Below are 14,896 nucleotides of genomic sequence, written 5' to 3' on the forward strand. Positions count from 1 at the left end.
CTCTCCCTGACGGAGTCTGTAATACCTACAGTTGAAGTCTGAAGTTTACATACAACTCAATTAGTATTTGGTAGCATTGCCTTTAAATTATTGAACTTCGGTCAAACGTTTCGAGTAGCCTTCCACAAGCTTCCACAATAAGTTGGGTGAATTTTGGCCCATTCGCCCTGACAGAGCTGGTGTAACTGACTCAGGTTTGTAGGATCCTTGCACACACACACGCTTTTTCAGTTCCGCCCGCAAATTTATCAGATTAAGGTCAGGGCTTTGTGATGGTCACTCCAATACTTTGGTTTTGTTGTCCTTAAGCCATTTTGCCACAACTTTGGAAGTATGCTTGGGGTCATTGTCCATTTGGAAGACCCATTTGCGACCAAGCTTTAACTTCCTGACTGATGTCTTGAGATGTTGCTTCAATATATCCACGTAATTTCCTTCCTCAAGATATCATCTATTTTGTGAAGTGCACCAGTCCCTCCTGCAGCAAAGCAACCCCACAACATGATGCTGCCACCCCCGTACTTCTCGGTTGGGATGGTGTTCCTCTGCTTGCAAGCATCCCCTTTTTCCTCCAAAAATAACAATGGTCATTATGGCCAAACAATTCTATTTTTGTTTCATCAGACCAGAGGACATTTCTCCAAAAGTATGATTTTTGTCCCCATCTGCAGTTGCAACCTGTAGTCTGGCTATTTAGTGGCGGTTTTGGAGCAGTGGCTTCTTCCTTGCGGAGCGGCCTTTCAGGTCATGTCGATATAGGACTCGTTTTAATGTGGATATAGATACTTTTGTACATGTTTCATCCAGCATCTTCACAAGATCCTTTGCTGTTCTGGGATTGATTTGCACTTTTCACAGAACGTGTCTTCTTCCTGAGCGGTATGACAGCTGTGTGGTCCCATGGCGTTTATACTTGTGTACTATTGTTTGTACAGATGAACATGGTACCTTCAGGTATTTGGAAATTGCTCCCAAGGATGAACCAGACTTGTGAAGATCTACAATTGTTTTTATGAGTTCTTGGCTGATTTCTTTTGATTTTCATGATGTCAAGCAAAGAGGCACTGCGTTTGAAGGTAGGCCTTGAAATACATCCACAGGTACACCTCCAATTGACTCAAATGATGTAAATTAGTCTATCAGAAGCGTCTAAAGCCATGACATCATTTTCTGGATTTTCCCAAGCTGTTTAAAGGCGCAGTCAACTTAGTGTACGTAAACTTCTGACCACTGGAATTGTGATACAGTGAATTATAAGTGAAATAATCTAAACAATTGTTGGAAAAATGACTTGTGTCATGCAAAGTACATGTCCTAACTGACTTGTCAAAACTATAGTGTGTTAACAAGAAATTTGTGGAGTGGTTGAAAAACGAGTTTTAATGACACCAACCTGTGTAATGACACCAAAGTGTATGTAAACTTCAGACTTCAACTGTACGTTTCAAGCAGACCACCTTAGTCCCTGTGACCAAGAAAGCGAAGGTAACCTGCCTAAATGACTACAGTCCCCTAGCACTCACGTCAGTAGCCATGAAGTGCTTTGAAAGGCTGGTCATAGCTCACATTATCCTAGAAACCCTAGTCCCACTTCAATTTGCATACTGCCCCAGCAGTTCCACAGATGACGCAATCTCAAGCGCACTCCACACTGCCCTTTCCCACCTGGACAAAAGAAGCACCTATGTGAGAATGCTGTTCAGTGACTACAGCTCAGCGTTCAACACCATAGTGCCCACAAAGCTCGTTACTAAGCTGAAGACCTCCCTCTACAACTGGATCCTGAAGGTGGTAAAGGTAGGCAACAACACATATATGCCACGCTGATCCTCAACACAGGGGCCCCCCTCAGGGATGCATGCTTAGTCTCCTCCTGTACTGCCTGTTCACCCAGAACTGCTCCAACACCATCATTAAGTTTTCAGACGACACAACAGTGGTAAGCCTGATCACCGACAACGATGAGACAGCCTATAGGGAGGAGGTCAGAAACCTGGCAGTGTGGTGCCAGGACAACAACCTCTCCCTCAATGTGAGCAAGACAAAAGGAGCTGATCGTGGACTACAGGAAAAGGAGGGCCGAATACATCCCCATTCACACCGACGGGGCTGCAGTGGAGCGGGTCAAGAGTTTCAAGTTCCTTGGTGTCCACATCACCAACAAACTATCATGGTCCAAACACACCAAGACAGTCATGAAGAGGGCACAACACCACCTTTTCCCCCTCAGGAGACTGAAATTATTTTGGCATGATCCTCTAAAAGTACTACAACTGCACCATCGAGTGCATCCTGACCTGTTCCATCACCGCCTGGTATGGCAACTGCTCCGCATCCAACCGTAAGGCGCCACAGAGGGTAGTGCGTACGGCCCAGTACATCACTGGGGCAAAGCTTCCTGACATCCAGGACGTATATACTAGCCGGTGTCAAAGACTCCAGTCACCCCAAAATTGTCAGACTCCAGTCACCCAAGTCATAGATTGTTCTCTGTTACCGCATGGCAAGCGGGCCTGGAGCACCAAGTCTAGGTCTAAAAGGCTCCTTAACAGCTTCTTCCCCCAAGCCATAAGACTGCTGACTATTTACACTTTATATTACCTATGCGTAGTTACTTTACCCCTACCTGCATGCAGAAATTACCTCGATTAACCTATACCCCCGCACATTGACTTAGTACCGTTACCCCCTGTATATACTGTAGCCTCGTTATTGTTATTTTCTTGTGTTACTCTTTATTTGAAAAATTACCTTAGTTTAATTAGTAAATATTTTCTTAGCTCCATTTCTTGAACTGCATTGTTGGTTAAGGGCTTGTAAGTAAGCATTTCACGGTAAGGTCTAAACCTGTTGTATTTGGCGCATGTGACAAATAAAATTTGATTTGACTACTGAATAAAAGGTAGGAAAGTGTCATAACACAGCTATTACACAACTATGCATGTCAGAACTTAACATGTTTTAAAGTAAGGGGAATTTAAGGTAAATCCACAATAGAGAGAGAAGTTACTAAAGTGGTCTGGTCTCATACCCGAGCATAGTGGTGTGGTCCTAGCAAGGTGTCCAACAGTAGGGGAAGGTGAGCATCCAGGGACAGCTTGTGGCAAAGGGCTGACAACTCTTCCTTGTCCAGGTAACCAGTGCCTGTGGTGTCACAGCTGTGAAACTCCTCATTCAGCTGGGCCACATAGCGGTTCTGCTCTTCCTCATCCATCCCAGTACATATTGCAAGGCTTGCACCTACAGTGAAGTGGGATGGCGGACAGGAAGAGAGTGGTAAGCACAATAAACGTTCAATCACATGTCTACATCTGCACTCTTGCACAATACACACACACACAATGCAACTTCAATTAATCTTACATCCAGGCTACTCTATACATTGCAATAGACTACTAGGCCTGAACTACGTACAGTGGTAAAATGTTCTCGTGAGACGGACCATCTAAATATATTTGCTGCCCTTACAGGCTGACTACACCACTCGGCGCACGCACGAGCGTTGCAAAATACATTTTGAAATCTATATTATTCAATTATTGCGCGTGCCAACGAGAGTCTGCGTTGCTAAGGGCTAAAATAGAAGTCAGTTCTATTTGTGACGCAGATCGTGCTGCAAGTCCTGCCTCTCCCATCTCCTCCTGCTAGCTAAATAGGACAAATTAGCTAGCAGGTGCAAGCTAGCTAGCTAAATTGCCATAAATGTTTAATGCTTTTCAACCTGTCCCCAAATTAATATAATTGGTTCAGAGTTCCTTTTGATATTTTAACCTACGTGTCGTGATCGCGTTTGGTGTGGGATGACAAAATACATTTATACCCGATGGCGCACGCGCGCAGCCGGTTTGGGTTCCGTGTTAGGCTTGGATTTTCCCCCCCTTGGCCTTGGATTACAGCACAGGCCCAAAACATCTGCCTCTGTGGTTGCAATGGCCTGCATTGAATTCTGGAGTTGGTCCTGATTGGCATCAATTATGTAAGGCAGGGGAGTTCTGTCATTATTGTTGTTATCACCTTAAAAGCTAATTATTTTGTTTGTTTCAAATGGTATGTATAGGGGCCAAACAATAAAATCTAACTTGCTATATATATATATATATAAAAATAACTGCCTACGACCTTCTGGTTTAGTAGCACAAGTAACAGCAGTTTCGAAATATCAGCATATTCAGCAATGAATGTTCATTTATGTCAGTTTGAATAAACTCTGGCATAAATTGTAAAGGATTGAGGTTGGGTCAACATTTGGCAATGAATAGGCTAGAAGAGAATGCTGTTCAAAGACTACAGCTCAGTGTTCAACAACAGTCCCCTCCAAGCTCGGGTCCCGGGACTGAACACCTCCCTCTGCAACTGGATCCTGGACTTCCTGACAGGCCGCCCCCAGGTGGTGAGGTTAGGCAACAACACTTACGCCACACTGACCCTCAACACGGGGGGCCCCTCACGGGTGTGTGCTTAGTCCCCTCCTGTACACCCACAACCGCGGCCACGCACGACTCAATCATCAAGTTTGCTGACAACATAATGGTGGTTAAGAACATTGGGCTGGTAACCGAAAGGCCACTGGTTCGAATCCCTGAGCCGGCAAGGTGGAACATTTTTTGCCATTCTGCCCTTGAGCAAGGCAGTTAACCCCCAACAACTGCTCCCCAGTCACTGGGTGACGTGGACGTTGATTAAGGCAGCCCCCCGCACCTCTGATGGGTTAAATGCGGAAGACACATTTTGGTTGAATGCATTCAGTTGTGCAACTGACTAGGTATCCCCTTTCCTTTTTGGTAAGCTTGATCACCGACGGTGATGACACAGCCTACAGGAGGTCTGGCAGTGTGGTGCCAGGACAACAACCTCTCACTCAATGTCAGTAAGACCAAGGAGCTGATAGTGGTCTACAGGAAATATGGGGGAGAGCACGCCCCCTTCCAAATCGACGGGGCTGTAGTGGAACGGGTCGAGAGTAGAGGCCGACCGATTATGATTTTTCAACGCCGATACCGATTATTGGAGGACCAAAAAAAAAGTCGATACCGATTAGATCGGCTGATTTTTTTTTACATTTCATATATATATATATATATATATATATATACATATACACACACACACTTGAAGTCGGAAGTTTACATACACCTTAGCCAAATACATTTAAACTCAGTTTTAAACAATTCCTGACATTTAATCCTAGTAAAAATTCCCTGTCTTAGGTCAGTTAGGATCACCACTTTATATTAAGAATGTGAAATGTCAGAATAATAGTAGAAAGAATTATTTCTTTCAGCTTTTATTTCATCACATTCCCAGTGGGTCTTTATTTTACATACACTCAATTAGTATTTGGTAGCGTCGCCTTTTAATTGTTTAACTTGAGTCAAACGTTTTGGGTAGCCTTCCACAAGCTTCCCACAATAAGTTGGGTGAATTTTGGCCCATTCCTCCTGACAGAGCTGGTGTAACTGAGTCAGGTTTGTAGGCCTCCTTGCTTGCACATGCTTTTTCAGTTCTGCCCACAATTTTATGAGATTGAGGTCAGGGCTTTGTGATGGACACTCCAATACCTTGCCTTTGTTGTCCTTAAGCCATTTTGGCTTTTGAAGTATGCTTGGGGTCATTGTCCATTTGTGGAAGACCCATTTGAGACCAAGCTTTATCATCCTGACTGATGTCTTGAGATGTTGCTTCAATATATCCACATAATTTTCCTGCTTCATGATGCCATCTATTTTGTGAAGTGCATCAGTCCCTCCTGCAGCAAAGCACACCCACAACATGATGCTGCCATCCCCGTGCTTCACGGTTGGGATGGTATTCTTCGGCTTGCAAGCCTCCCCCTTTGTCCCCATGTGCAGTTGCAAACCGTAGTCTGGCTTTTTTATGCAGGTTTGGAGCAGTGGCTTCTTCCTTGCTGAGCGGCCTTTCAGATTATGTCGATATAAGACTCGTTTTACTGTGGCTATAGCTACTTTGTACCTGTTCTGGAATGTATTTGCACATTTCGCACCAAAGTACGTTCATCTCTAGGAGACAGAACGCGTCTCCTTCCTGAGCGGTATGACGGCTGCATGGTCCCATGGTGTTTATACTTGCGTACTATTGTTTCTACAGATGAACGTGGTACTTGAGGCATTTGGAAATTGCTCCCAAAGATGGACCAGACTTCTGGAGGTCTACAATTCTTTTTCTGAGGTCTTGGCTGATTTCTTTTGATTTTCCCATGATGTCAAGCAAAGAGGCACTGCGTTTGGAGGTAGGCCTTGAAATACATCCACAGGTACACCTCCAATTGACTCAAATTTTGTCAGTTAGCCTATCAGAAGCTTCCAATGCCATGACATCATTTTCTGGAATTTTCCAAGCTGTTTAAAGGTGCAGTCAACTTAGTGTACGTAAACTTCTGACCCACTGGAATTGTGATACAGTGAAATAATCTGTCTGTAAACAATTGTTGGAAAAATGACTTGTGTCATGCACAAAGTAGATGTCCTAACCGACTTGCCAAAACTATAGTTAGCAAGCCATTTGTGGAGTGGTTGAAAACGAGTTTTAATGACTCCAACCTAAGTGTATGTAAACTTCCGACTTCAACTATACCTAACCATAAACATCAATACCCGTCTTAAAATCAATACACAGAAGTATATATATTTTTTTAAACCTGCGTATTTAGTTAAAAGAAATTAATGTTAGCAGGCAATATTAACTAGGGAAATTGTGTCACTTTTCTTGCATTCATTGCATGCAGAGTCAGGGTATATGCAACAGTTTGGGCCGCCTGGCTCGTTGCGAACTAATTTGCCAGAAGTTTACATAATTATGACATAACATTGAAGGTTGTGCAATGTAACAGCAATATTTAGACTTAGGGTTGCCACCCGTTTTGTTTTTGAAATGATAGTTTTCCGGATTTGACCATATTAATGACCTAAGGCTCGTATTTCTGTGTGTTAATTATAATATAGTAAAGTCTATGATTTGATAGAGCAGTCTGACTGAGCGGTGGTAGGCAGCAGCAGGTTTGTAATTATTAATTCAAACCGCACTTTACTCCGTTTGCCAGCAGGTCTTAGCAATGCTTGAAGCACAGCGCTGTTTATGACTTCAAGCCTATCAACTCCTAAGATTGGGCTGGCAATACTAAAGTTCCTATTAGAACATCCAATAGTCAAAGGTATATGAAATACAAATGCTATAGAGAGAAAGTCGACACGTCATAGTAACTACGACCTAAAACTACTTAACTGGGAATATTGAAGAATTGGGCATATTGAACCACCAGCTTTCATATGTTCTAAGCAAGGAACTTAAACGTTAGCTTTTTTACATGGCACATATTTCACCTTTTATTTAACCAGGTAGGCTAGTTGAGAACAAGTTCTCATTTACAACTGCGACCTGGCCAAGATAAAGCAAAGCAGTTTGACACATACAACAGAGTTACACATGGAATTAACAAACGTACAATCACTAATACAGTAGAAATATCTACCTCATTTGCACATGCTGTATATAGGACAAGAGAGGGAAGGCAATAAATAGGCAGTAAATAGGCCATGGTGGCAAAGTAATTACAATATAGCAATTAAAACACTGAAATGGTAGGATGTGCAGAAGATGAATGTGCAAGTTGAGATACTGGGGTGCAAAGGAGCAAGATAAATAAATACAGTATGGGGATGAGGTAGATTGGATGGGCTATTTACAGATGAGCTATGTACAGGTGCAGTGATCTGTGAGCTGCTCTGACAGCTGTTGCTTAAAGCTAGTGAGGGAGGTAAGAGTCTCCAGCTTCAGAGATTTTTGCAGTTCGTTCCAGTCATTGGCAGCAGAGAACTGGAAGGAGAGGCGGCCAAAGGAAGAATTGGCTTTGGGGGTGACCAGTGAAATATACCTGCTGGAGCGCGTGCTACGGGTGGGTGCTGCTATGGAGACCAGTGAATTGAGAAGGCGGGGCTTTACCTAGCAGAGACTTGTAGATGGCCTGGAGCCAGTGGGTTTGGCGACGAGTATGAAGCGAGGGCCAGCCAACGAGATCATACAGGTCGCAGTGGTGGATAGTATATGGTGCTTTGGTGACAAAATGGATGGCACTGTGATAGACTGCATCCAATTCGTTGAGTAGAGTGTTGGAGGCTATTTTGTAAATGACATCACCGAAGTCGAGGATCGGTAGGATGGTATCTTTGGCAGCATGAGTGAAGGATGCTTTGTTGCGAAATATTCTAGATTTAATTTTGGATTGGAGATGTTTAATGTGAGTCTGGAAGGAGAGTTTACAGTCTAACCAGACACCTAGAATATGTGGACCACTACAAATACCTAAGTCAGAACTATCCAGAGTAGTGATGCTGGACGGGCGGGCAGCGATCGCTTGAAGAGCATGCATTTAGTTTTACTTGCGTTTAAGAGCAGTTAGAGGCCACGGAAGGAGAGTTGTATGGCATTGAAGGTCATCTGGAGGTTAGTTACCACAGTGTCCAACGAAGGGCCAGAGGTATACAGAATGGAGTCGTCTGCGTAGAGGTGGATCAAAGAATCACTAGCTGCGAGAGTGACATCATTGATGTATACATATAATGACAAAGCAAAAACTGTTTAAACATTTTTACAAAAGTGTATATATATATATATATATATATATATATATAAATAAATAAATGAAATAGCACATTTACATTCACACACACAAAGTATTCAGACCCTTTACCCAGTACTTTGCTGAAGCACCTTTGGTAGAGATTACAGCCTCGAGTGTGACGCTACAAGCTTGGCACAGCTGTATTTGGGGAGTTTCTACCATTCTTCCCTGCATATCCCCTCAAGCTCTGTCAGGTTGGACGGGGAGCGTCGCTGCACAGCTATTTTCAGGTCTCTCCAGGGATGGTGCCAGGTTTCCTCCAGATGTGACGCTTGGCATTCAGGCCAAAGAGTTCAGTCTAGGTTTCATCAGACCAGAGAATCTTGTTTCTCATGGTCTGAGAGCCCTTTAAGTGCCATTTAGCAAACACCAAGCGGCCGGTCATGCACACACAGACTTTCACACTTATACTGTATACTGCTGCTACTCATTTTTCAAATGTAATTGGTACATTTTCAAAAAGTACAAAACTTTAAACTGATAACACTTATAATGCTCCCCATCTTATTTTTAGAACATTTGGTTGTGCATTCATTGGGGTTTCACATATCTTTCACCGCCAAGTCATTCAAGCAACAACAAAAAAATATGAAATATTATGAGAACATTTGGTTTATTCACCATTAAGTCACTTAAAATAGCATTTAAAGCTGCAATGTGTTACTTTTTGGGCAACCTGATCAAATTGACATAGAAATGTGAGTTACAGATCTGTCGTTCTCATTGAAAGCAAGTTTAAGAAGCGGTATATCTGTTGTGTGCGCCATTTCTATGCTTTCCATTCTTAAAAATGTTGTTTTACTTTCAGTTTTGTACACCAACTTCAAACAGCTAAAAATACAATATTATTGGTTATGGAAGATATATTTCACAGCGGTTTATTTGGTACAATGACTCTCCACATGCTTGTTTTGTCACAAACTGAAATTAGGCAAACTATTAGAATTTTAGCAACCTGGAAATGGCAGAGTGATTTCTGCATATTACACCTTTAATCCAATAGCAAAAAATACAAGATACAAATTTCAAAACTGTTCTTTTTGAAGTGGTGAAGAGAAAGCATAGTAGATGGTAAATATTATTTTCTATACAGTATTTGGCTATAACTTGACATACATTTTTTTTAAAATAATTTGTATCCAATGGCAGGTTGTGAGCATGTTGATGAATACAGCTTCATTATCCTTATACAGTACATACATAGGACAAATCATCAGAAATAGGGGTATTGTAAAGTAGTTAGCTAATGTTAAAATGTAGCACGGTGTTGTATGCCGTTTCTGCCCCATGCAACATTGTACAAGACCACATTGTCTACGTGACTTGTCAACTGATACAGTATCGCCTGTCTCTCTGCTTGAAAGTGTTTCAATGGAACTCAGATAATGAGTGGAATATATTGTTATATACAATCCAGCTATTTCAGCAGTGCATTGTACACTACACTATAATTCCTAATGGTAGTACATAGGAGTGACTCTTTCCACTTTGTCCTATTGAAGCACACTGGCTGATGGAGAATGCAATACATGGCTAGGCAGCCCTTGTCCTGGAATGATCTAGATTTACATTTGGTTCAGTTGTCAACTAATGTGAATTCAATGTGAACATTGACAAATCCAATGACATTTCACCACGTCAGTGGATTTAGGTTTAAAGTTGGGTGAAAAAAATGTCAAAATGCCCTTAAGTTGATGACTCTTTGCAAATCCAATTAGTTTTCCACGTTGATTCAACATCACATTGATTTTGGGGGTTGAAATGACATGGAAACAACGTTGATTCAACCAATTTTGCCCAGTGGGTATGTTGGAATAAAATCCTGCTGTACTCCAAGAACAGTGATGCCTACCCCTGATGTAGGCTAGTATTTACAACCACATCCATATATGATTTGGTTCAACCTTCAACATAAATTGATGTCAAATTAAGAAGTACAAATATATAATTGTACAGTGCTCAGCAGTTATCAAACTATATACAGTACGTTAACTAGGCACTACATCATTTTGGTTTAGTAGTTATCCGTTTTGAGCAGTTTGATTGATAGTCATTATCATAATTGTACATTAGAGTACACACACACACACACTTTATATGTTTCTACTTTACAGACATACATTTTCATTATGTAGTTCTCAATCTGTAGTAGACAAACCACTTTAAAATCTATAGCTCTATCAAACGGTTAAGTGATTATCAATTAAAAAAGTCAGATTAAAGATGCACTACGCAGAAATCACTTCACCATTTCCTGGTTGCTAAAATTCTAACATACTGACCACACCGCTTTCGTTACGTGCGCAAGCATTGCAAAATAAATGTACACATACATGTTATTCAATCATTTCATCCAAACTGCTCGCGCACATCTGCGTAGCCAGGCACTAAAATAGAATTTAGTTCTATTTGACACCTGACGCGCTGCAAGTCCTGCCTCTCCCGTCTCCTCATTGGTTTTTAGGAGCATATACCCACGTGGGTGATTGAAAGAAGAACTGATGTCCACCCCCCAGTCGGTAGTGGTAACACAGCTTAAAGTTGGTTGCTAACTGCCATATAAAGTCCAAAGAAGAAGACCAAAGGAGGACAGATTACTAGAAACAAACTAGTTTTACCCTTTAATCTGTGGATTCATTGTCAGAGTAAAGGACAATGTGCATTTCAGGTAAAATAACAACCCAGTGTTTATAAGTCGCTCTGGATAAGAGCGTCTGCTAAGTGACTTAAATGTAAATGTAAAAATGTATATTCCAGCACAAATTAGCTAGCAACAGCAAGATGACTAGCTAAATGTGCATGAATGTTTCAAATTAATATAGTTGTTTCATTGTTCGTTTTGATAGTTCAACCTGCGTGTCATGATTGTGTCTGGTGTGGATGGACAAAATCAACATGCACGCGATGGCGCATGCCCGGTCTAGTTAGCATGTAATAGTTCGTTTAATTTCAGTTTGGCGCAAAACAAGCAATTATAGTGTAGAGAATCATGGTACCATCTAAACCGCTTCTAAATATATTTTCCATAACCAAAAATATAGAATTTTCAGCTGGTGTACATAACCGAAAGAGAGGCAAAAACAAAAATGAATAACGGGAAGCATAGAACAGATGTACTGCTTTGTAGACTTGCTTTCAATGAGTGACAGATCTATAACACCCATTTCTATGCGAATTTGGTCAGGTCACCCAAAAAGTTACATTTTGCCGCTTTAAGTAATTGTAAACTGTATTTTAACAAAAGAGAAGAGAATTATGTAAGGGATAATCAACCTTCCACTGAGTTGCATTATTTTCCAGAGAACGCATAGAGCCCCTTGTTGATTATCACTTTTAAACTATGGCTATAATTTAACACATTTTCCACTAGAAATGTGTTGATTTGCAGGTAGAAATGTGTTCAACATCCACTGAAGTAGCTAGCAAGTTTACTACATAGCTACAGTAGTTGCTGTTTTAGCTAAACTAGCAAGTCTGTTTGGTTATCAAAATCATCAGTCCTACTTTGCCATTATGAAAATCGCATTCAACAAAACCAATAGGCCTACTGTTTTATATTCGACTTCTGCTTTCAAAAGCGGTTCAAACAAAACATGTAAAAATGAACTACAGCCACTGAATTCTATCGCGCAAATAACTGTGCGATATAGGGAAGCAATGTATGCTCTAGAATGCCCTTCAAGACAATCAGAAAGGACTATTCAACAATGCCATGGTAGAAATCAAAAATTATGTGAGCATTATATTGTAAAAGACAATTACTTTATATGAACATGTATTGCAATCTGAAAGATGAAACTGATTAAGTTTAGTGAAAAAGTGACTGATTTAATTGAAAATGTGCTTAGAGTTATGAAACTTCTGCCCTTTTGATGAGCTGTTAAGTTTTGTACTAAGAGTTGTGAAAATGTACCACATAGGGTACTTGTGAAAATTGAAAAAAAAAAATTATTTTTTAAATATATTTTATCTTTGGATTGTTAGGAAGGGGTCGTAACTAAGCATTTCACAATCAAGTTGTATTAACCTGTTATGGATAGGGGGCAGTATTTTCACGGCCGGATAAAAAAACGTACCCGATTTAATCTGATTATTACTCCTGCCCAGAAACTAGAATATGCATATAATTATTAGCTTTGGATAGAAAACACTCCAACGTTTCTAAAACTGTTTGAATGGTGTCTGAGTATAACAGAACTCATTTGGCAGGCCAAAACATTAGAAGATTCTGTTCAGGAAGTACTCTGTCTGACCATTTCTTGCCCTTCTTGATTATCTCTATCCATTACAAAGGATCTCTGCTGTTACGTGACACTTCCTACGGCTCCCATGGGATCTCAGAGCCCGGGAAAAAGCTGAATGATGTAATTACAAGCCCTGGCTGAAACACATGAGCGCTTTTGCTAAGTGGTCTATCAGCGGACAAAGGGATTCATGCTCGTGTACGATACGACACCATGTTTTTATTCTATTGTCTCTGAACGGATTCAACGACTCCCGGTCGGAATATTATCGTTTTTTTACGAGAAAATTGATTTTAAACAGCGGTTGACATGCTTCGAAGTACGGTAATGAAATATTTAGAAATCTTTTGTCACGAAATTCGCCATGCGCGTGACCCTTATTTACCATTCGGATAGTGTCTTGAACGCACGAACAAAACGCCGCTGTTGGAACATAACTATGGATTATTTTGGACCAAACCAACATTTGTTATTGAAGTAGAAGTCCTGGGAGTGCATTCTGACGAAGAACATCAAAGGTAATCAAACTTTTCTAATAGTAAATCGGAGTTTGGTGAAGGCTAAACTTGTTGGGTGTCTAAATAGCTATTTTAAAATCGGACATATCGAGTGCATAGAGGAGTTCTGTATCTATAATTCTTAAAATAATTGTTATGTTTTTTGTGAACGTTTATCGTGAGTAATTTAGTAAATTCACCGGAGGTTTGCGGGGGGTATGCTAGTTCTGAACGTCACATGCTAATGTAAAAAAGCTGGTTTTTGATATAAATATGAACTTGATTGAACAAAACATGCATGTATTGTATAACATAATGTCCTAGGGTTGTCATCTGATGAAGATCATCAAAGGTTAGTGCTGCATTTAGCTGTGGTTTTGTTTTTTGTGACATTATATGCTAGCTTGAAAAATGGGTGTCTGATTATTTCTGGCTGGGTACTCTGCTGACATAATCTAATGTTTTGCTTTCGCTGTAAAGCCTTTTTGAAATCGGACAGTGTGGTTAGATTAACGAGAGTCTTGTCTTTAAAATGCTGTAAAATAGTCATATGTTTGAAAAATTGAAGTTTTCGGATTTTAGAGGAGTTTGTATTTCGCGCCACGCCCATCATTGGATATTGGAGCAGGTGTTCCGCTAGCGGAACATCTAGATGTAAGAGGTTTTAAGGGCATGTGACAATTTGTTTTTATTTGATTTGCTTTATAAGGAGGAATAAACAAATTCATATCAATCATTATTGATGCATGCGTCTTTTTCCAATCACCCCGTTGAATGAATAAGTCAGTTGCCCATAATTGCCCACTGTGCAAAGAAAAATATAGCCTGTCTAATGTCATGCATTAACAGACTAGTCATAGTTTGTTCTAGCCCAGCATTGGGCTAAAGGATCCTGACGTTACTCCTTAGTCCAAGGACCTTACATGGGCTCCCGAGTTGCGCAGCAGTCTAAGGCACTGCATCTCAGTGCTAGAGGTGTCACTACAGACCCTGGTTCGCTTCCAGGCTGTATCACAACCGGCCGTGATTGGAAGTCCCATAGGGCGGTGCAAAATTGGCCCAGCGTCGTCCGGGTTGTAAATAACAATTTGTTCTTAGCTGACTTGCCTAGATAAATAAAGATAAAATAAATTAAAATAAACATGTTCTGTTTAAAGGGCTAATTGGCTCTGGAAGACAAAACAGCCAAATACTATCTAAACATGAATCATGCTGTATGGGCCTAGAAACATAAATCCCTCTACTTTCATATCACAACAAAATCATTTCACAAATGCAAAACACACTTACCCTACACCACAGGCTGCCGATGGCACCTTAATTGGGGAGGAAGGGCTCTTAGTTGGCCTTAAGGCTGGAACAGTATAAATGGAATGGTAAGGAACACATGGTTTCCATGTGTTTGATACCATTCCATACACTCCATTCCAGACATTATTATGAGCAGTCCTCCCATATGTAGCCTCGTACGCTGTTTTAATCGGTTAACACAGTTGCGGCCTACAGTATTTTTTTAGTGA

General features: G+C 40.9%; 1 protein-coding gene across 2 annotated transcripts in view; it reads right to left on the reverse strand.

The window, feature by feature from the left end:
* The window catches only part of LOC115153118 (ninein-like protein), a 45,263-nt gene that overhangs the window by 29,409 nt on the left and 958 nt on the right, over positions 1-14,896 (reverse strand). For both annotated transcript variants that reach the window (XM_029698182.1, XM_029698184.1), the window contains exon 2: positions 3,032-3,240. In XM_029698182.1, coding sequence (XP_029554042.1) covers positions 3,032-3,214 — 183 coding nt within the window. In that variant the 5' untranslated portion in view covers positions 3,215-3,240. The remainder of the gene's footprint in view (positions 1-3,031; positions 3,241-14,896) is intronic.

Source organism: Salmo trutta, chromosome 18 (assembly GCF_901001165.1).
Source record: "Salmo trutta chromosome 18, fSalTru1.1, whole genome shotgun sequence".
Taxonomy (NCBI): Eukaryota; Metazoa; Chordata; class Actinopteri; order Salmoniformes; family Salmonidae; genus Salmo; species Salmo trutta.